This window comes from Protopterus annectens, chromosome 2.part1 (assembly GCF_019279795.1).
Source record: "Protopterus annectens isolate FY-2018-M chromosome 2.part1, PAN1.0, whole genome shotgun sequence".
In the NCBI taxonomy this organism is placed as follows: domain Eukaryota; kingdom Metazoa; phylum Chordata; order Ceratodontiformes; family Protopteridae; genus Protopterus; species Protopterus annectens.
The window spans coordinates 852,534,683-852,557,642 of NC_056729.1; the positions used below are offsets into that span (position 1 = coordinate 852,534,683).

Below are 22,960 nucleotides of genomic sequence, written 5' to 3' on the forward strand. Positions count from 1 at the left end.
ACTGTACACCTTTAAATCTACACACCAGAAACTAGGCTGCCTTTATAGGATCAATGGATTCCTTACAGATACTGCAAGAAAAACTCTAGCCACCACTGTCTTATTGCAAACTCTCTTTTATACTCCACTCTTGTTCTAACAAACTTTTAAGCAATACTCAAAGAAACTTGCCTCGTGCTATCAATCTTCCTCATAGGACCCACCACTCTCATAGCTTTAAGCAATTAAACTGGCTTGAACTGCACAACTACCTAACATATTTGCGGCTAACTACAGCAAACAAACTCATTCATCATCCAGAAATATGCCCTGCACTACAAAACTTGTTGCTGCCCAACTGTCCAGCAAGGGACATACATTCTAGTAACAAATTCTTGCTGCTCACAAATAAGTCAAATGTCAGACAAACTCAATAGTTTTAAACCGCTGCTTAAATGACATCTTAACTGATCCTCGTCCTGCATATGCTCATCGCAAGGTTAAGCTTTGTGCTTCACCGTACAATACTCTCCAGATATTCTCCTTAAAAGGAATACTCTTAACCTCTCACAATAATGGCACAACTATTTTTTGTACATAACTGCTGCCTGTACAATCCAGTAAGTTGCACGTGGGCTTGTAGCTTCTATCGCTGTAAACTCATAGCATGTGTAAATGTAACTACTGTATGTATATAAATGTAAATAGAAACGTAACTACACTGTGTTTAACGGGAAGTAAGTATAATGCAATGTAAATAAATAGAGCATTTCTCCCCAGGCCCCCATTGAAAATGGGTAATACCTAGTCAGATTTTCCCAGTAAACAAAGGCAAATATTATTTTTCTGCTATGTTTTTAGCTGCATGTGAACAGTTTTAATTATTGTAACATTCATTTGACTATTTTATAGAACTTGTAAAGTGTTCAGTTTGAAGTGTGATAGGAATTGATTGTTTAATACAGTTCTGATTAAAAAATTAGCGCACACATTTTTGAGTACCTTGCAGTCATAAGTGTTCCCAGGTATAGTGCAAAATTAAAGTATGGAAGGAATTGTGTTGAAGCTATTCTGAGTTGTCCTTATTGACAAACACACAGTGATTAGTCAAAACTCAACATGTGAGAACTGCAACTGTATTAAGAACCTTGAATTCATGCACTCTTACACAAGTCAGTACATATGACAATGTGTGGGTTGTCAGCATGCACACCTCATCCTACTCCACCCAAACCCACATCACACATACTTGCATATGCGGAGGTCCTCACCAGAAGCATACCTAAACACCAGAGACCTCCAAACGCAAGCTCGCTACACATTCATCCTCTGCAGAACACAATAGTCCATGCACCAGTGTCTCACCTGTCAAGCCCTTGAGGCAAAACACAAAATTAAACATATTAGTCAAAATTGATTCCATCGTGAGACACACAGATGACCTTCTCACCAGGCAGGATAAGGAAAAGGTCATGGTCAGCTGTATGTCAAGTGCCAGTATACACCGTATCACACATGCACTCTACTCTCTCAACAACAGGTACTGTTATGAGTCCATCATAGTTCATGTTGGTGTGAGTGACTTGAGACGTGTACTGCTCTTGGCTATATGAAGAGAGACTTGACTGAGTTCTGAGTATGTGTCTCAGGCAGGTATGCCCCTAGCCTTAAACAGCATTTTACTTTCACCTAGGATGATGCCTCAATACAAACAGAAAATGATTGACTTCAATTATTGGCTTAGTTTCTGATGTCATTCTAAGGGGATCCAGTATCTGTCAGCCTAGGATGACATGATAGACAAACCTCAATACTTTGCCAGAGATGATCTTTGATCTTCATCTGTTACCCCGGGGATTTCAGCTACTGGCTAAGGCTTTTGCCACCCCCATAGTGCCTTTTTAGGCAGTGTCTCAAGGACAAAATTTCCAACATAAAAACTCCTCCATCTAAAAACAACCTCAAGGTTATGCTGCTAAACGCTAAGAGTCTTATGAAACTGCCCTCACTGAAAGCAGTCCTCACATTGGAAGATGCATACATTTATGCAGTCACAGAGACCTGGTTCAAGGCTGTGGAGAGCACCCCAGCCATACTGGGTTACACCTCCTTCCACACATTCAGACCACAAACTAAAGGCATGAAAACTAAAGGAGACTGTGCATCAATATTCATTAAAGAAAAATACACTTCCAGATTAATTAAACAGAATGATTCCATGGAGATACTTCAGGTACAATTAACTGTTGGTAGGACACTTATTCAAGTCATTGCCAGCTACAGGACCCCCTCCATGAATCAGGACATCCACTCTGCCTATTTGGATCTACTTGAGTCTCTCAAGATACATCCGAACACCATGGTTTTGGGCGATTTTTAACTACTCATCCATTGACTGGGTAAATTACTCATGCCCAAACTCACTTGCCCGAAGGTTCCTCAACTTTAATTCAGTGCTCTGGACCAGCTGGTTGACACCCCCACAAGGGGTGCCAACATCCTGGAGCTGATGCTTACCAATATGGGGGACCACTGTAGCACCCCACACTGTGAAGAGATTCCCTGGTGAGATCTGACCACAAATCATTCTTATTCGAAGTAACTCTCACACTTAATCCCCACCCCCAGCAGCAAGTAAACCAAAAAAACTTCTCTAAAGCAGATTATACCCTCTTACGGGATGGTATAAATAGCTTCACTGCACCCCCCCCCCCTCCCCGATAGAACTGGAAGCTGTGCCGAGTTTTACACCAATGCTTTATACAAACACCTGTACAACTGCATTAACTTGGCCATACCTGATAGAACCTAAACAAGCTCCTCAAGGAAGAGCAAACCTGCCTGGTGGACAACTGCCATTAACAGTTATAGTCCTCTTATTACAATAAGAGAAAGAAATGGCTGTCTGAGTAAGAGGGAGCGAGCCCTAAACTGGAAACACTTCCTCCTCAGCTTAAACAAGCGAATGAGACTTCTTGTGAAGTCCTCCAAACAAACTATGAATCCATATTTGCTTCCTCAACTAAGTAACAACCATAAAGCATTCTGTAATTACATCTGTAACCTTGTGCCGAACTGGTAGTTAATAATATCACATATACTGACCCTGTGGACATAGCCAACCTGTTGGTCGACAGGTTCTGTGAAAACTTCACTCTCCTGACCCTGCCGTACATACTCCATGACATTCCGACATTGGCTCACTAAAGAGCAGGTTGTTAATGCTCTCTATAAGGCCAAAAACACAGCATCTGTAGGACCTGATAAAATCCCAGGCTGCTGCTTATTTGGGCTCCAACAAGAATTAGCAACACCACTGGGTACACTTTTCTATCATAGTCTTAAGCACCGGCTTCATCCTAGCTGAATGGAAAATGGCCACAGTTATTCCCTTGCACAGAGGTGGTGCTTTCACTGGCTTCGGCAACTGTAGACCTATTAACCTGACTAGATTTAACTGCAAGGTCATGGAGTGAATCATCATGGACCTTCTCAGTAAAGATATAGGTAATCTCCAAACACTTGACCCTACTCAGTTTGGATTTCTCAAAGGGAGATCATGCCTATTAAACCTGGTGGACTACTTTCGAGACAGTCACCAAGGCCCTGGATGAGGGGACACCTACCTAGACTTAGCCAAGTTGTTTGACACTATCCCCCACTCAGGCATTATTGAGAAACTCACTCAGCTAGGTATCAACCCTTATATCATTAGATGGGTCACTGATAGAACCCATATAGTCAAAATAGGAGAATTCACCTCCAACAGTAGACCTGTAACCAGTGGTGTTCCACAGGGATCAGTCCTGGGACCTTTTCTGTTTGGAATTTGTTTCTCTGAAGTACAAGCAAAAACTAAAGGTCTGTGACTGACAAAGTTTGCTGATGACTGCCAACTGGGAGCGGTCATAGAATCTCCAAATAGTGTCAACATCCTACCAGAGGATCTTACACAAATGATTGGTGCCAAAGTCATGACCTTAAACTCAGTGCAAAAAATGTATTGGCATCCCTTTCATTAGGAGCGATGTTCCTGCTAACTACCACATCAGTAGTAACACCTTAAGTACGCACTTAGTGGTGAGAGACTTGGGCACACAGGTGGACAGCAACCTTACCTTTGACCAGCATGTCTGCACAATGGTAAGAAGGGCATTCTGTATTGCTCATCTCATAAGTAGGGGCATTGGCTCCAGAAAAATGAAGTTATAATCTCCCTGTATTTTTCTCCCATCAGGGTAACCATTGAGTTGAACGCCTCTTTTGGTGTGTACCTTTCCAAGCACTTGCAGCATTTAGAGAGACCACAAAGGTTCGTCACAAGGCAGATTCGAGTTTTTCAGCATCTGTCCTAGGTGCATCATCTTAAATCACTGTTACTTTATTCTGTTTCATACAGACTACTCCAAGACGATCTCTGCCTTGCATACAAGGCAATCTCTGACTCTGCTTTATTGGAAATGCTTCACATCCGTAAGTCAAATGGTACACGGGTTACTTGCTCTAAAGACCTTAACCTGGTGTGTGACATTAATAAGAACCTGCTGGAGATTACCACACCTTTGGAACAGACTCCCATTTCATGTTATACAGAGCACCTCATTGGCCTCTTCAAACGCAATCTGGATGATTGGATGGGTAACCGTGAATTCACCGCCTGTGTTTCCTCTTGGACAGGGGCAATAGGTGCTGATCATGGAAATAAGGGTAGAACTTGGCTAGGTTTGTAAGGGCCCTAGGGCCATTAGCATATTAACTTCCTATAATTCTATGATAAAAATATCACTATACTTTTGTATAGTAATATGGATAACACTGGCTGTGTCAGCATTCCACAGCTTGTGTTTTGTTTTTAGAAAAGTCTTAGAGACAAAACACTTAAAAGCTACAACCAAGTGGAGGGATCAGAAAGACCGGCAAAAACAAAGCCACTGCACCAGATAAAGTCCAGGCCAGGCTCCAAAAATATAATGCAAGAATTCCAAGCAGGCAAAGGGCACACATGGCATAAAAGTAAACAATTTATTTAGTAAAAGACATGTAAGCGCTTTCGCGTACGTGAAAACCCTTGTATGTTTTTTACTAAATAAATCGTTTGGTTTTATGCCATGCGTGTCCTTTGCCTGCTTGGAATTCTTGATTCAGAAGGACAGTTTAACTGAGAATTTAGTTCTGTTTTGAATTGTGCTTAGTTTTGCAGTCTTCACTTTTTTTGTGCACACACATGGTTACAGTTTGAGTAGGACTTCTTTGACATCTTTCTTGCAAAGCTTGCTGTGTGACAGCAGTATGCATATGCCTTTCACATAAACACTGAAATGTTTTGGTAAGTAATGTATCGGTTTGATTGCCCTTAGTCTTTCTGATTTCCGGATACTCCAGAAATAAAGTACTGTACAAAGTTTGATATTCTGAATAGCAGCAATTTCATAGTTTTTTTTTTTTGTTTTTTTTTTGCAGAAGCATTGCTTTAAAGGGAGTTGAGATAGGTGGACTAGGTGTGGAAAGACGAGAAGGAAAGCCTGCCTGTGGGCAATATAAAGGTTAAGGCAACCATGTGCATCTCAGACAGGTAGAATGTAAAAACAGAAGAAAATTTCAAAAACTCTGGCAAACTTCTGCATCCTTAGATTCATTTTGGTATCCTATAATCAACTAAGTATCATTACTGACATAGTAATTAGTACTATAAATGTCACTAGAAGCATTGTAGGGAGATGATTGTTGAGGAGCAGTGCAAATCGAGGTTAAGCACACAGCAATAATAAAGGCATTAAGGATTATGTAAAAGTGTTGTAAGTGCATATATGTAGGCTTGCTGTACTCCCTTCCTTTGGTATCTGTTTAAATTTTGCCTGTAAAAAAGGGAGCAGTTATTCCTTTCAGTTATTTTTCAGAGCTTTAAGAGATATATGTGGAAACATGTTCCCATTGTACATGTTATTGATAACTGTTAGATGATGCTTTTAAGTCCATTAAGTCTGTTTCAGGAAAAAAAGGTTTTTACCTAGAAATGTACATAAGGGAGGTAATTTGCTGTGATATAATTTACCATATTTGTTGGTCAGCAGCAAAGAATCAACCGACTGCTTTACCGAGGAAGTTGCTTCATCCTTTTAATCAGTAAACAGTTCAGTTCAGGCCTTATTTACCTGCTTAAGGCTGAGTATGTTACAGATGTGGTGACTGAAACAAGAAAAGGAGTAAATTTCAATAGTTACAAAGGTAGATAATGTTGAACGCATGAAATATCCAAAGATGAATGCTAGAAATATGACCTAAACATAAAATCAGCAGAACAGAATACACAGATCTATGTCAGATTATCGAAGTTCCGAAACTTTGAAATTCATGTGGCCGAGACCATATGATCAAAGTTTCACTACTTAGAACTTTTTTATTTATTTATTTATTGTTCAGTTTTTTAACATTTTTGCGGGGGGACAAGCCCTCCTGCACCCCCCACATCCCCTGCTAATTATGTATACCAATGAGATCATACTACATTGTGGAAAAGGGTAAATTTCACATTCTGCCCTGTACCACATCTCTGTTTAAAACGTTTGAAGTTTCAAAACCTCGATCATATGGTCCCAACCATTTGACTTTCGAAGTTTTAAAACTTCAATAATCTGATAGAGACACAAATACACATATGATATAAAACATGTTTCTAAGTTAACCAGGCACAGTAGACAGCAAAAACAAAGTAACCAAATCTGAATGTAGCATACACAGTGAAAGATAGTTAGTAAAACCGTAATCGGTACAGATAGAAAAAGCCAACCAGGACCCCACAGATTGAGAAGTCATGTAGCCTAAATACAAATAGTGTTTAATAGAACATAGTCCACTCCTAAATGAAAACACAATAATATGTTTGACAGTTAGTAGGACTAAGGCTTTGGGCTGCTATGCTGCTGCTTGTAGCCCAGGTTGCTGACATGGTTTGATTCCTTCCACCTCCATTTCCCTGCCATATGTATCTGCGCAAGTCAGTTAACCAGACAATGATCCTGGGTTGCCCCTGAAAAAAAGAGATACCTGTATCCACTGGGATACCTAGTTTTAAAAAAAAATCATGGGCAGCAAACTCCACTGAACAAATACACATTCCCTATTTCCAGTGTTCAGATATGTGAACGCCAAAGCTGAGTATTACTTGCAGCTTTAACAACTTTGAGTTAAGGTGAAGAAACATCACAGTGCTGTAAAAAATGCCTGGCACTTTATCCAGCCTGAAATAAATCTCTAGTTCATGAGTGACTGCTTCCCTGCATTCTTAATAGAGCAGTAACAGTAGTGTGAATTCCATCAGCAGAAACAAGGCTATAATTTGCCATCCAAACCCAAAGTCAGCAAAGGTAATTGAGTCATAGTTTTCAGACTGCTTCACAAGAACTGTAGTACATAAGTTAATGAGAGAAGGCAGCATTAAAACAGGCCTCATTGCTTTGGGAGAATGTCTGCTGAATAAAATGTAGTGTAGGTCAGCAAAATTGGTCACTCCAAAATAAAACTGGAAAAAATAAAAATTTCACTGTTACTGTAACAGTCATTCCATATTTGTGTTGGTAGCCAGATGCCTTCATCTTTGACAGTCCAAAACCCTTTTAATTTCTGCTGAAAACACTGAAGGGGAGACTTGCATTTGTTTAATAAGAGAGAGAGAGTATTTTTGACTTTTTTTGTGTGCCTGCATCTTTAGTACATTTTCACCATTTTCTGAGCTAATGGCTCTTCAGAATGGGAATGGTGACGACTTGATTGGAAGGAGGTGGAGGAATGTGCTTTGCTGAAAATATTTCCTGTTTTCATTGCAGTTAAGATGTTTGCATAGATGGTCTTAATAAACTCCTATATGTGTGTGTGAAATATATGCATATAAGATGTCATATTAAGTATCTGGGAAAAGTTTATTAAATATATTTTATTATTCATGATATGGGGTGGCATCGGTGGTGCAGCAGTTAGCATTGCTGCCTCCAAGCAAGAGGTTCCCCGGTTCGATCCTTGGCTGGGGTGCCTTCTGTGCGGAGTCTGCATGTCCTCCCTGTGGTTGCATGGGTTTCCTCCAGGTGCTCCGGTTTCCTCCCACATCCCAAAGACATGTTGTAGGTGGACTGGGCACTCTAAATTGGCCCTAGGCGTGAGTGCGTGTGTGTGCCTTCTGTGGAAGGTTGGACGCCGGGCTGACAACTTGACACCGTAAAACTCCACCGCCAGTCATAAGCGGACAAAGTGATCCGCTGTGGCGACCCCTAACCGGGAAAAGCCGAAAGAAGAAGACATAGAAGGTCTTAAAGGTTCTGTGCCCAGCAGTGCTCTTGAGTTATATATTTGTCTTCCTACTGTGTGCATGTAACAATGACCTATTGTTTTGAGAAATCGCAGCTCACCTTCTCCAGAACTAGCTTATTTATGATGGCTCATTGGCTGATGCCTTGACACTAAGAAGGGATGAAAATAAGAAATTTTGATGTTAGCAAGAAAGTATGTGTCTTGTACCATTTAGTAGAGCAGCTTACAGTTCAATTACAAATATTTAATGTAAATGTTCAATAAAAATTCATTGGGAAAATAGCACAACACATGTAAGATGTGTAGTGTTATGTAAAATTGTTTGCATTATAAGCAGCACATGACATTTTGAATGCGCATCAAAGTAGCAGAGCAGTAGTATGTTGAGTTTGCAGTCTGAAAAAACTCTTAGAAAGTAATAAGTCTAGTATTTGAGTGCATTTGTGATTCTCAACAATACTTTAGGTGTGTGTTGCCTCAGTACCAGCAAATGTGTAACCCATTAGTTTTCTTTGCTATAGCTAATGCTCTTGACTTATTTCATTTGTAATATAACTATTTTTCTTCCTCTGAAGATTTCAGGTTATACTTTGACAATTCAAGCAGCTGACAGTGGAAATCCACCCAGGTCCAACACTACCACAGTTAATATTGATGTATCTGATATAAACGATAATCCGCCAACATTCTCTCAAGCAAACTACAGTGTCATAATCCAGGTAACACTGATTATCTTAACAAATGTAATGTCTAATTAACTGTTTGCTATGCTGAGATGCATGTCGTCAGATGTTTCTGTAATGGACCAGTCACAACACTGCTTCTGTCAGCCTGACATTTGATCAGATGTACATGTGCATTTGCATATGATGTATCTGCAATTTTGATGTACAGTTGGACAATTATATTAGAAAGAAAATGTAGTAGGAAGGAGGACAGGCTGTTTTGTCAGGAGTACTGGGGGATGTAGATAGAATATCTGCAAAGACAGGTTAACCAGACAAATGAATGTGGAAAATCATTGGGTATACTAAAGAGGAAGGGTAATGTACATCTAGAGCAGTAGTAAGTAGCAACAAGATTGTTCAAGTATGTAATTTCATTTTTTCAGTAGAAATGGAGATCTAACTTTGGAAACATAATGTGTAGCTGTTGGGAAGTCTTTTTTCTGTACAGTACAGCAACACTGGCAGTTTAAGGTGATAGCTGCTGATGGATACCACAAGATACAGTGTAAGTGTGTAAGAAAGAAGGTTGTGGTATGTCAAGAGCAGTAACATGTCAGGTTATTTTCAGGCACACTGGCAGCAAAAGTAAATAAAAATCGTCCACCCTATCTTTCACATTCACTTAGTTCCTTAAATTCCTCGCAAACCCATACATCCTGAACTATCCTAGATTTATGGTAGGTGAAAAAATAATCCAAACTGCACCCTAATCCATGAGCTGGCACAGTAACTGTTTTGAGAAGAGTTTCCAGACGGAGATTGCGCAACCACATACTCTTAAATGCCGTGCGGTTGGTATGCACCCCTCCCCCGTTAGTTGTTCGCTTTGATACTGATAGTGAGCTCACAGTTCGTAGCGTTACTTCTGAAGAAAGCAGTAGTGAGCCCGTGATTTATAACAATTGAATAAAAACCTCAGATGCCGGCTTCTTAGCTTTCTTGCATGCTGGTAGAGCATGATTTTGTCCTTCTATGCATATGTAAAATTAATTCTTCTGTTCGGTAAAAACAAATTGTGGCAGTGGTGCAAAACCCAGACTTCATGTGTCGGGTTTTGAATAAAATTGGTAACCGGACAATTTGCCAGAAAACCGGACAGTCCGGTCAAAAACCGGACAGCTGGCAACCCTACCCCCAGCTAGGCCTGTTTCAAAATTTTCTTTACACTTTGAGGTTAAGTTTGTCTGCCTCTCTATCTGGAGCACATGCTGTCACATGCTTGACTGAGGCTGATTCACCTATTTTGTTTTCTGTTTCTTTCTGGAGCTTCACAGTTTTTCATATTGTTTCATCTCCTAAAACTTCAAAGCCTTTTAAGTGCTCATTTGATCATTACATCAGTAGCAGTCAACAAAAGTGAATGACGATACCTGTGCTCAATACCTTTTATGTACAGGAAGAGTAAGGCAACATTCTATTGGTTACAATCTACGTAGATTGGTTTGTGTAGAGCAAGTCTAATTCTCGCTCAAGAAAGGCAAACATGCAAGCAGCGTATGGTATGAAAGGCTTTTGTAATGTCAGTAAACAAAATTCCATGGTCATTGTTGTTTAGTCATAAAGTGCTGCTGATATATTGCTAAATAACTAAACATTTTCTTGATCTCCTGTTTGTGAGCTCCATTTGTAACTGAGAAATTAGTCTCTTAATAAGCTGAACATTTTTTTTTTGCTCATTTTTCCGACTATCTGCCAAGCATCAGTTCCCTCTCAGCTGTTTGACCCATTTATTCCTTCTGCACTGAGGGCAAGACTCATCGGAGAAGGGCCAACATTCCAGCAGCCAGTTGGGTGGTTTGAATTTTTTTACCCTGCGTCCCTGTAGGTGTGTGCATTTGTGTGTAATATATATCTACACACACACACAACTGTGCAAGAGAAGGAGATTTGCACTCTCTGGAATGGACATTCCCCTATTTCTTCAAGGGATGTTGCTGTCAAGCACCCTCACTCACCAACCCCAGAACATAAAAGGTGGTGTCTCTTGTGTTATTTTCCTTGAAATGCATACAATCCTCCACCCCAACTGACTCAAAATTAAGAACATCCCTCTGAAGTTTGCAAAAAAAAAAAAAAAAGTACTGCAGCACACCAACCACACATGTCCATGTGCTGCTTGATGTTCATCGTGTTTCACTGTTGCAGTCATTACTGTTGGGTTATCCTGCTGGCAGGCTACCCGTAGTTGGCCTGAATTACAATGTCTTGGTCTGGCGTCTGTTGCTGTCGCCTCTTCCCTGACGTCAGTGCGCCAGGGGTATAAAAGATGCAGCAGACGCCATTTTCTTTAGTCTTTCTTGCCGCGCGGTGCCAGAAGCAGAAGCAATTCGCAAGTGCTGGTCGGCCGACTCCTGAGATTTTCGTGTTCGAATTTCAGATCCGAAGTCTTCATTTAAAGCTAAGTACATTGTTGGGGAAACTTTTTTTTTGCAACAGACCGATGTCAGAAAAGGTTAATAATTGTATTTCTTGTGTGAAGCAAATACCTCATAAGGATTTCCATTCTTATTGTATTCCTTGCCTAGGCCCTGATCACGACATTGCTAATTGTAGGTTTTGTGCTAGATTTAACTAACACACTATTAAGCGTCGGTATGATTTTGCATTTCATTACTTTGGCCGAAGATTTAATTACACAATGTCGTCGGATAGCCATCCGACTACCGCAGTTCACAAGAAACGCAAGGAAAAGGACAGGCATCCACGGTCCAAAGCTGATGACGAGGCTTCTTCTAAGCCAGTCGCTGATTCACCAGTTCTCAGTGAGGCGCTTTTGCAGCCCCTGACGCACGCTACCTCAGAGCCGCAGGCCGTGTCCGACTCCCACGTGGAGCAGACTAGGCCGCTGGAAACTCAAGGTATTGTACACTTGGAAAATATTCCCTCAGATGGGTCCGGAGCCGCTGAGCAGGCATCTGCTTCTGAGGGTGTTTTCAGGCCTACACAGTTGTATGTAAAACCGACTACAGTTTCAAAGGCAAAGACTAAAGCACCACTAAAGATAAAGAAACAAGTGCAGCAAGCCCATGGACAGGCCTCCATGCCTAAAAAACAGATGCTCAAAATGGCCGAAGACCTAATTGCTTTGATCAGGGGTCCCCATCCCCCTCCTGATAAGAGGCCTAGGCAAGAGACAGAGTATGAATCTTCAGATCAGGTTTCCCATTTCCTCTGACTCCTCTTCTGAACAGGAATTCTCTCTTCCTCCCTATGAGGATTCTGATGCTGAAGAATCTATCCCTTCCGCCTCTCCTCCTGAGGATTATTCTTTTGGGGAAACCCTGCATACCATGAGGGAGCACTTCCACTGGGAGAGCCAAGACTACTCAGAATCTAAGAAAAGGCTCAGAGATTTTCTTTTACTACCTCTGCACAGGCCGCATGCTATCCCCCCCCCCCTGTTTTAGACATTGTAGAGGATGTATTTTCAGAGTCCGGCCTGTCTCCTGACTCTTTACCCCCCTGCACCTGTTAAGCCAGACAGATACTACAGGGTTCCAGATTCACAGAAATTTCTTTATAAAAACCCTGCTGCTGACCCAGAAACTATTTCTCAGGGTCCCAAAGGGGTCAAGGCTTCCACTGCAAAAAACCCCATCCCCTCTGATAGGGATTCACGGGCACTGGACAGATTGGGGAAAAAGGTTTACACTGCTGCTACCTTGGCTGTGAGGGCTTTAAATTGTCAATTTCATATGCTTAAATATCAGCAATACTTACTGTCACTGCTTAAACTGAAAATGTTAATTCTGGATGTGCAGAAAACAAGGAAATGCAGGATTTATTGCATGCAACTGAACAAGTGGGAAAGCATACTTTGCAATGTGGTTTTGATTTTCTGGAGGCCTCTTGCAGGGCTGCTGTTACGGGTTCTGTCATTAGGAGACATGCTTGGTTAAAGCAACAGAATCTGCCTGATCATGTTAAAGCAAAATTATTAGATGCTCTATTACAGCATGATACTTTGTTTGGTGTTAAAGCAGAAGAGGTGTTGAAGAAAATGGAGGACAAAGCGAAATCTATGCAGACAGTTAAGGATTTCTTACAGGTGCAGCCACCCAGATTTAGCAGGAACTGGCCTACAAAGAATTGGTCCTTTCCAGTGTCAGGCTACAAAGAGGCAGATACAGATGCCCCAGAGGCAGATCCCAGCCCCAAAGCTCATACAGGCCTAAACAATGGGGTGCTTCTACCTCCAAAAGCGGAGAAGACAAATCACAGCCATACAGGAAACAGTCACAATGACTTTCCTCTGCCAGCACCAAGCACTTATCTTTTGGCAGCCCCCTTAGGGGGAAAACTTGCACTTTTTTCACAAAATTGGCACATTACCACCCAGGACAAATGGGTCTTGAATATAGTGTCTCAGGGCTACAGTTTCCACTTTCACACTCTGCCAAGGGCAAAAGGTATGCCAGACCTGCCACACAATCAATGGGCAGAGGCACAAAAGCAAGTTTCATCCCTCATGGACATGAGGGCCATTCAGCAAGTACCACAGCAAGAGCAGGGACAAGGATTTTACTCGAGACTTTTCTTGGTACCCAGAAAGGACAAAGCCTGGAAACCAATACTGGAACTGTCTATTCTAAACACATTTCTGGACGTTCCAAAATTCAAAATGTTGACTCTGCAACAACTTCTGCCCATGCTGGGCAAGAAGGCTTGGCTTGTAACTTTGGACCTAAAAGAGGCATACCTGCATGTCCCAATCAGACAATCTTGCAGAAGATACCTCAGATTCATAGCTGGCTCAGTGCACTACCAATTCTCTGCACTGCCCTTTGGCTTATCTACTGTGCCCAGGGTCTTCACAAAATGCCTGGCACCAGTAATTGCATTTTGCAGACAAAGAGGAATTCAAATATATCCTTACTTGGACGACTGCCTTATTCAAGCAGAGAACAAGGACATTCTACTAAAGCATCTGGCATTTGTAAAAAGATTACTAATTTGCCTAGGGTACACAGAAAACGAAAAGAAATCAAAACTAGTACCCTCTCGAGATAATATTCCTAGGTGCAAGCTTAAATACAAATGCCCAGATGGCTTATCACACGCCAGACAAAGGCAACTGACTTCTTACTTCAAAATGTTGGCAACAAAGACCCAGTTATCTGCAAGAAAAATTCTGCAGGCTTTGGGCTTCATGGCATTCTGCATTCGGCTAATTCCATATGCCAGACTGCATATGAGGAAACTACAATGGTATCTAAAAAGTGTTTGGACTCAACATTGCCACAGCCTGGAAACATTAATTACCCTCATTCCCTGCCTGCAACAGGAGTTTCGATGGTGGGCACAGGCCTGTCACCACAACAAGGGACAGCCATTCACTTTACCCACAGCCAGGCAGACACTAACAACGGATGCATCAGATTATGCCTGGGGGGCCCACATGGCAGGAAAATGTATTCAGAGCACATGGCCCGCAAGCCAGATGCATCTTCATATCAATCAAAAAGAGATGCTAGCTGTTAAGAATGCCCTGACAGCTTTTCAAGGACCTACTTCATCCAGGACAACTACTGATAAAGACTGACAATACTACAGTCATGTGGTACATAAACAAGCAGGGAGGCACACATTCCTACCCCCTCTGCAGACAAGCCATGACTTTGTGGGACACAACATTGACTTACCAAGTTCACCTGCAAGCACAATTCCTGCCAGGAAAGATAAATACTCTGGCAGACGAACTAAGCAGAAACCTCATGAATCCCCACGAGTGGAAACTGGATCCACAAGTCTTCAGCATGATGACAAGGAAATGGGGATGCCCAGACATCTATTTGCCTCCCCTCACAACTGCCAACTACAGAGATTCTGCACAAGGACTTATCACAAGCAAGCATGGAAAGTGGATGCCTTATCCTTCAGCTGGAAAAACATAACAGTATATGCCTTTCCTCCCCAAGGTACTCCTAAAGGTCAGACAAGAGAAGCCAAAAATTATTCTTATTGCCCCAGACTGGCCACGCTGGTACCCAATCCTAAAGAACATGTCTCAAGGTCCAGCCTGGACATTGCCTGAAATTCCTCACTTACTGACCCAACAAAACAATTGGGTCCTGCACAGCCAACTTAGGACCTTAAATCTGGCAGCATGGCAGGTAATGTAGCCATTCAGAACACTCCTCTCTCCAAAGCTGTGATGGATGTTATTTTGGAAGCCAGGAGGCCCAGTACCAGAAAATCTTATGCAGAAAAATGGAAGAGTTTCTGTGCTTGGAACCAGGCACAAGGAATTGACATGTTTGTACCTAATATTCCTCAGATTTTACAATACTTAACTGAGGTGCTGGACAAAGGCCTATCCTTTTCATCAATTAAGATCCATGCCTCTGCCATTTTAGCCCATTACAATACAGAGCCACCTATATTTTCTCATCCTTTAATAAGGCAGTACTTCAGAGGGGCCAAAAAACATAAGACCTCCAAGGAGAGCACCAATACCTGCATGGGACCTCAATTATGTCTTGGAAAAACTCACACTGCCTCCTTTTGAGCCAGCCTTAACAGCTGATATAAAATTCTTATCTTGGAAAACAGCTCTGCTCCTAGCAATAACCTCTGCAAGATGAGTCTCAGAGTTACAGGCACTCATGGCTGTGGAACCTTTTATCATTTTCCATCCAGACAGGGTTTCTCTGAGGACAAACCCGACATTTATGCCTAAGGTGGTGTCCAGTGTGGCACTTAACCAAACCATTCACTTGCCTACGTTTTATCCAAACCCACAGAACAAGAGTGAGAGACTTCTGCATCCTTTGGACATACACAGACAGCTACGCTTCTACTTAGACAGAACTAAAGCTTTCAGAAAGACTGAGCAACTTTTAGTGGCATATGCTGCAGTATCACAAAGAAAGGCTATCTCAAAACAGACTATTTCAAAATGGATAGGCCATTGTATTCTTTTCTGCTATTCACAATTTGGCATATCAGTGCCTAAGGGCATTAGGCCACATTCAGCCAGAGCAGCAGCCACTTCAGCAGCTTTCCTCAGAGGAGTACTAACCAAGGACATTTTAGAAGCTGCAACTTGGAGTTCAGTGCACACATTTACAAAGCACTACCACTTGCCTCTCTACTCTAAATCCGGAGCAGGCTTTGCCACTGCAGTTCCGCAGGGCCTCATAGCTTCTCCTAATCCTGTTTAGCCCCAGCCACCCATCCTCAGCTTTGGGATTCATCCCAACAGTAATGACTGCAGCAGTGAAACACGATGAACATAGTACATTTGTGTACCTACCATAAATGTAGATGTTCGAGTGTATTCACTGTTGCAGTCCAGGTTACCCTCCCACCATCCCCCTTTCTTTTGCTGGGTCTCATCTGTACTTCCCTATTCTATACAACCTATGTGGTGTATTTGCTTGTTGATGAAGGAAATGTTTACCTTAGTGCTTGAATGTTTATTGGCATAATTTTTAGCATACCCTTTTGGGGGCACCTGACATCTGGGGCAAGAAAAGGCGTCAGCTGCATCTTTTATACCCCTGGCGCACTGATGTCAGGGAAGAGGCGACAGCAACCGACGCCGGACCAAGACTTTGGAATTCAGGCCGACTGCGGGTAGCTTGCCATCAGGATAACCCAACAGTAATGACTGCAACAGTGAATACACTCGAACATCTACATTTATGGTAGGTACACAACTGTACTTTCTCTTGCCATCTAAAATTATTCCTTTTTAAAATAAATACTCTCTTCAGAGTGTCATGCGCAGGAGTATCATTATTTGTCACCCTTTGCTGCTTTAACTTCAGAATTTCTAAAGCCTTTAACTTGATGTCCTTTAGGCTTGTGTCAAGATTACGATAATTAAGAAAGAAAACCCTTAATACTCTATTAGGAGTACCTAGACCTTCAGAGATGCAGCTTACACCTGAAAATGCTTTCATTTAGTTATGCCGAGTAGCAAAAGCATGTTACAAAATATACCTTGTTACAGAAACGTTATGAATATATATGGAACACTATCCTTTGATATACATTGAAGAATAAAAACCGAGGGTTTGTTGGCAGCAAGGTGCTGACATGTAACAGTCAATAACAGTTTTATACGGTAAGTAACCCAGCCCCGCTTTGCTTGTGGAAACACTTTCCTGTAGGTGCAAGTTTGAAGTATCACCTTCCTGAGATGAATACAAACATGGTTACATGGAAACAAAACAGTCCGCAGGTGCATGGAAGAGTAAGGGAACACCAGTTCCTTCTAGCAAGACTGAAACTAAGTAACACCAGTGAAACTAAGTAACACCACTGCAGAAAGGGAACACTTTATTCTTAATGACATTACTAAACATACAGACAAAGCGCACATTAAGTAACTGTCACTTGAATTAAGTTGCTGACCACATCATGTATGGTGGTACCGTGGCACCACACTTGCAGCCTAACAGTGCTGCAGAAGAAAACGTTACTGAATAACCACACGTTTGTACTGAAGGGTGTGTGTGTGTGTGTGTGTGTGTGTGTGTGTGTGTGTGTGTGTGTGTGTGTGTGTGTGTGTGTGTGTGTGTGTGCAGGGGAGAAGATGCATCAGCAATTCTAAAGGGTAATGTCCACTGCATACATTTAAAAAAAAAAAGTAAGCAATAGCATCATGAACATGAGTAACTTCTACTTTGTGTAAGCCTATCCGTATTCCAAACATTTGCCCTCACTGCAAGTTCTTTAAGTTACATTTTCTGGTATCGTTCTTGGATCTTTGGGTTATCAGCCTTTGCGTGTAAGTATAGGCAGCATCATTCTCCATGTGACCAACTCTTTGTGACTCACAGGTGTTCCCCATGCATGATTCTAGAGGGGCTTCCAATTGCCTGGGCAGAAGGCAGAGTGTTGTAAAGTAACTTGCTCAGGCTTGCCCCTTATATTATTTTCTGTAGCAAAACATTAAATTCCAGGAATCGTTAATGCTAGTTAAGTTCTTTTTTAAATTGATCTCACATTTAGATTCTTCACTATAGCGTCTGAAGAAATAGGGACTCTGCTCTTGAAAACACTTGTACAGCTTTGGGTTTCTCATGGAAAAAAAGGCAGATCCCACACTGATTTAACCAGGGTATGCATGCTTTAACAGTTGGCATGCACTAACATGCAAGTAAAAGTTGATGATCATTTTCGTAAGTATAAGGGTATACTTTTAGCAACACACTGCATTAAATGTGAAAAACATGCTGTCCCAACATGGAGTCCAAAGTCCTTATCCAAGCATATTAAGAGCATACTTTTCTGCTTGCTTTGTTAATGTCTTGAGACAACTGCAAGGAAATTACATGTAAGAACCATCATCAACATCAGGGATCAGGCTTAGGGCATTGGATGAAGCATTAGATCCATTCACTTGAAAGTGAGTCCACAGTTATTGTTTCATTAAATAGGCAAAACACTTCTCTGCTCAAAGTCTCTGAGAAATGTGTAGTTGGGTGTTCATTATAAAGATTAATGTTGCAGACGTCTGACCTGACTTCCGGAGTGATGGACATCCCCAGAGCAGACCCTCTCCTTTTGACTTCGAGTTAAAAAGGGAGAACAACTTGTACTATTTTCATTTCTTTTTGCCACACTAAGCAGACATTTGCCAGTACATCTGTCCATCAGTCCTTTCTAGGCAATGGCCAGAGAATATTTATCCAGTTTAGAGACTTTTATTTAAAAATTGTATTTTAATTTGTACTTTTATTGTGATTGGTACTGCTAGTTATAGATGTGTACAAGTCTGCACCAGTCACATGAAAAAACTACTGACAAGTATGTCTGGGAGGACAGATTCTGTGTGAAGATTAAAGGTAATCACCTGTAGCACTGCCTGTGGAGGGCTGTGAGGTTTAAATATACAAGCACTGTGTGCCATCTTTAGCAGGAAGATACTGCTTCACCTGCTATAGCCTCTGGACCTTCCTGGGACACTGGTGGATTTTAACATGGCACAAAGGCCATCGTTCCCTTCACCAGCTGGATAATTCTTTATAACCAGAAAAATGTACAAGCTTTCACTAAAGGCACAGTTCTGTCATCATAAAAAGGAAAAGTCTAAAAATGTAATGCTTAAGGAATCAGTCAATCGGCAGAGAATGAGAGGCAGTAGTACCCCCTCTAGTCTCACTGAGGCCTAATGACATCATGTCTGTTGAGGTGCTGACTTTCTTCTGCCCCTGACACCCAATGTCTACTAGTGCATTCACTTCACCTGTTTTAGCCCCCTTGAAAGCAGATATCTGAACCGGCTGAGAAGAGGCTCACTGTTTCCAGTTGCTCACAACAAATAAGTGAAAATCTTGGAAAATCAATGCCAAGAACAGAATAAGGAATGGTACTTTAAAGTAAGATCAGAGATATGCAGTAACAGTACCAAGACCAACACAGCTGCAGGTAAAATCCAATGACACTTAATACATAAAAAATAAAAGCCAGTAAATTGCTACCGCTTCATCAGACTAGTTGTGAAGAACATCCAAATCACTTTAACAAATCAGTAAAAGTAATTAGAACATCAGTTAAATACTCATTACTTTAAAGTGCCAGTACATAAAATACTAAAACCATAACTTATAAAAAAAAAGTCAGTGTTTCAAAAGTCTAGCCTTCTAGAATGATTTGAACCAGGAACTTCATTTAAGGATGGACTCCACTTCTTTTCAGCGGATTCAGTCTGATTCCTAATGTCCACCCTTTTAAGCTCTCAGAAATAATCTCAAGCACTAAAAATCTAAAATAATGGTCTGCTCCATGGTTGGTAACATGTTTAGCCAGTGCATTAGTGTCCTCCTTGTTTTTGATTTCTCTTTGATGTTCCGGAATCCTGTCCGTCAACTGTCTATTACTCATTCCTACATAAAAAGCATGGCGCACTTAATACAGTAACTAAAATAAACTATATTGCAGGTTCTACAATCAGCATAAAAATCTGTTTCCAATTTAAAGCGCATATTAGAATGCACATAATTGAAGTCTGTATGTATATATTTACATGCTGTGTAGTTCCTACATTTAAAAGTACCTTTTCTATCTGATGCCATTTCCTTATTACAGATAGAGGTATTGTAACATAAAAGCCTTTTCAATGACTTGCTATTCTTAAAAGAAAAATGTGGAACTGTCTGTAGCATTTTTCAACTCATTCACAGTGTCTAGTACACCCCAATTCCTTCTAATAACCACAGACACCATGTACGTCAGAAGAATATGTTAGAGGAAATTTAATCAGCTCTTGTCTTTCTGTTGCCTGAGTAGTTTTGAGGCTGGTTCTGTCTGCATAGTAGGGCCTACATTTACCCCTCTCTCTGTGAAAGCATCTGTAATACATGTATTAACATCTGCTTCTTTGTACCCTCAATTCAGAAACTCCACTTTCAGGGACTCAGGTGCTGCTATTAATTGCTCTTCATAATTGCGGAGTCTCATGACCCTATATACTTGGCCTTTAATAACATTTCAAGTAACATGCCATGGATGCATACTGCTCTTGTGTAATAGGTTATTTTTTCTGGTAGGTGTCTTATAAATATTTGTTACTATCTGTGTCAACTCTGCTTTCTTGACCATGACGTCAAGAAATTCAATCTCATCGCAAGAGAATTTATATGTGAATTTCAAAAATCCAGTAGATTGTTGCAAATAATCTATAAATTCTACAAGGCAGTCTGCTGTTCATTTCCATAACAAAAAATATCACCCACAAATCTGACATACCACAAAATGTGATTAGAGAAGCCTTTGGCTTGTAATAGTACATCCCTCTCTCACATGCTGTGCCCATCGCTACACCAACTTTCTGTGCAAAAAATTGTTCTTCAAATAAGAAAATATTATTCTCCAACACAAGTTCTAATATCAGCTGTGAAACAGTGGTTAGTACAGAAATTTCCTAATATTCTTTATGCCCCATTGATTGTGAATCACTGTAAAAAGTGAATCTGTATCCATTGTCACTAGAAAATGTTTAGTGTTCAGGTTGGAAGTAGCCACAAACAACTTTTGTAGGAAACTTCTAGTATCTTTAAGAATTGTTTCACATGTATCAAGCAGAGAATGCAAGTTCTTAATAAAAATTGAGAGTGGCTGTGTCACCCAAACTTTCCCAGATACTATCGGGCACATAGGTGGAAGTGTTAGATTTTTGTGCACCTTGGGTAAACCATAAATAATTGGTACAAGTGGTTGTTTGACCTCAAAGTACTGAAACATACCAGTCGTTAACATGTCAAATACAAGGAATGATACTTTATCGATGATCCCATTGACTAGAGGCTTAGAAATGCAGGCATATGTGGTGTCATCATGAAGGAGTTGACCCATTTGCATTCTGTATAGGTCCTTATCTAAAATAACTATTCCTCCACCTTTGTCCGCTGGTCTAATTTGTATCCATTTCATGTCCTTCAATTCTGTAAGGGCAATATGTTCGTCTTTAGTAAAGTTAAAATATTTATTCTTCCTTTTACATTCAAAACCCTTCCTTATCTGTTTCTCACATATCTCAATAAAAAAAGTCTCTATCTTGGCATTAGGTGGAGGAATAAACGTACTAGGTTTCTTAAAATAATTCATGTTACTACTAACAGTGCCAGTAAACATTGCTTTCAATGCTAGAGTTTTGCCAAATAGTCTTAGATCAGTAAAGTCATCTGTTAAATCGGCCTCTCTAGCCAGAATAAAGGAGAGGCCTTTATTCAAGAGAGTTAATTGTGCAGGGGTTAATTGTACAGAGGAAATATTTATAACTAAATTATTTACCTCAGCTTGGCCCCACTGAGTTCTCGTTTACTGCCGTGCTCGAGAGACGCTGTAGCTTCCCCTTTCTCCCTCGACTCTGTGATCTGTCTCTGATGGGAAAAGGGGTCTGCAGATGAAAAAATGTGGATGCAGGTTCAAGTCCCATATTTGACTGTACAGGCACAGAGGAACTCCCAGTATCTTCAGAGGGAGATTTCCTTTTCTTATACGCTTGATGCACCGCCATTCTTTCTCCATTACTATGCTGTTGTGGTAGCTCAGATCCTCTTCCGGTCGACTGAGCAGATTGTGTTGTATGCACGCCCACTGCCATTTCCACTGTTAGAGGTCTAACCAAAGCCGTGGGATCATTAATTAAGCCAATAGAGGGCTCTGAAACCTGTTGAGAGCCTTCCGTGTTAGTCGCCAGTACAGGATTACTCCTACTCCAAATAAAAACAGTTCCATTAGAAAAATCTTTGATGTCACATTGTAATTTTGTAAACTGCAGCCTCTTTTCATATGTCAGTATGTTCTCATATAGAGTATCCAACTTATCACATATAATGTCTGCAGAAAATATTTTGTATATTTCACTCTGCAGTCTAAAGATTTGCTTCTGCAGCTGCTCCTCTTCCGGAAGGAAAAAGTCTGTAAGCAACTGTAAATACCCAGAGCTATCCTGCAAGTTGAAGGACTGCCATTTCAAAAGCAAATCTGGGTATAAGTTGCCGTAAGTCAGCATATTGAGGATCCTAAGCCCCCTTGGTACCACTTTGTTTGAGGGATGCCTCCAGATGAAAACGCTGCCATTGTAGCCTTTTATATTTATAAAGTTTATTTTCAAGTTCTTTATATCTGGCAGTAAACCGCAAGTACTCCTCATCTGTGCTCATATCTCCCGATTGCTATAGGGTTAAATTGCTGTCCAACAGTGGATTAATGGTCCGTTCATGCTGTTTAGACATTCAAGTGATGTTTTGTTCATAGAGGGAGCTCTTCTAACAGGATTATATGCCAGCTCAACCTCATTACCATCTGCCATACTTCTCTCTTGACCAAGTAAGTGAAAACCTTGGAAAATAAATGCCGAGAACAGAATAAGGAATGGTATTTTAAAATAAGATCAGAGATGTGCAGTAAAAGTACCAAGACCAACACAGCCGCAGGTAAAATCCAGTGACACTTTAATACATAAAAAATAATAAAAACAGAGTAAGCGCTTTCAT

The 22,960-nt window shown here is 40.9% G+C and overlaps 1 protein-coding gene across 1 annotated transcript in view; it reads left to right on the forward strand.

Moving 5' to 3' along the window:
• Positions 1-22,960, forward strand: part of FAT1 (FAT atypical cadherin 1) — a gene marked incomplete in the record, with an annotated part of 1,563,619 nt that overhangs the window by 1,352,806 nt on the left and 187,853 nt on the right. The window contains 1 exon segment of the mRNA XM_044062507.1: positions 8,856-8,999. Within this exon segment, the coding sequence (XP_043918442.1) occupies positions 8,856-8,999 (144 nt within the window).